At 58.0% G+C, this 509-nt stretch overlaps 1 protein-coding gene across 1 annotated transcript in view; it reads left to right on the top strand.

Annotated features, from left to right (window-relative positions):
- Positions 1 to 509, top strand: part of EMH_0065520 (uncharacterized protein) — a gene marked incomplete at both ends in the record, with an annotated part of 2,097 nt that overhangs the window by 917 nt on the left and 671 nt on the right. Inside the window, 1 exon segment of the mRNA XM_013498391.1 lies at positions 3 to 509. Coding sequence (XP_013353845.1) covers positions 3 to 509 — 507 coding nt within the window.

Here is a 509-nt window from a genome sequence, read left to right as displayed (position 1 = left end):
GCTACAGCAAAAGAGGACCCTCGATCTGGCCTCGCAGATTGTGTCGAGATTCAGAGGAGCCCGCCGTCCTGGCGTGCTGCAACTGCTGCACCGGTTCTTCTCCTGCAGCAGCCGGCAGGTACGGGACCCTCAGGAGCTTGAGAAGCTTGTGGGCGCCTGCTGCTACATCATAGCGCGGCAGCAAGGGGATGACATGACGCTTAACGACGTAACTGCGCAGCTGGAGAGGCGGCAAGGCACTAAGGGGAGACAGCGCTGCCGTTGTATCAGCCGGTGGGTGGTGAAGGTATGTGGCAAGCTGCAGCTGAGGTGTCTGCCTAAACATGGGGATGCAGAGATGTTGGCTTCGAATGCTCTGAGGCGCATATGCTGTCATCTTAAGTTACTGCTTACACAGCAGGAGCAGCAAGAGCTGCTGCTGCTGCAAAGTCTGAAGGAGGCGTACAGACAATGCCTCCAGCAGGAGGCAGACGCAGGACCCGTCGATGACAACACTAACCAACAGCAGC

The sequence above is a fragment of the Eimeria mitis genome, genomic scaffold (genome assembly GCF_000499745.2).
Source record: "Eimeria mitis Houghton genomic scaffold, Emh_scaff3395, whole genome shotgun sequence".
NCBI lineage: Eukaryota > Apicomplexa > Conoidasida > Eucoccidiorida > Eimeriidae > Eimeria > Eimeria mitis.
This window is presented reverse-complemented; position numbering and strand designations above follow the sequence as displayed.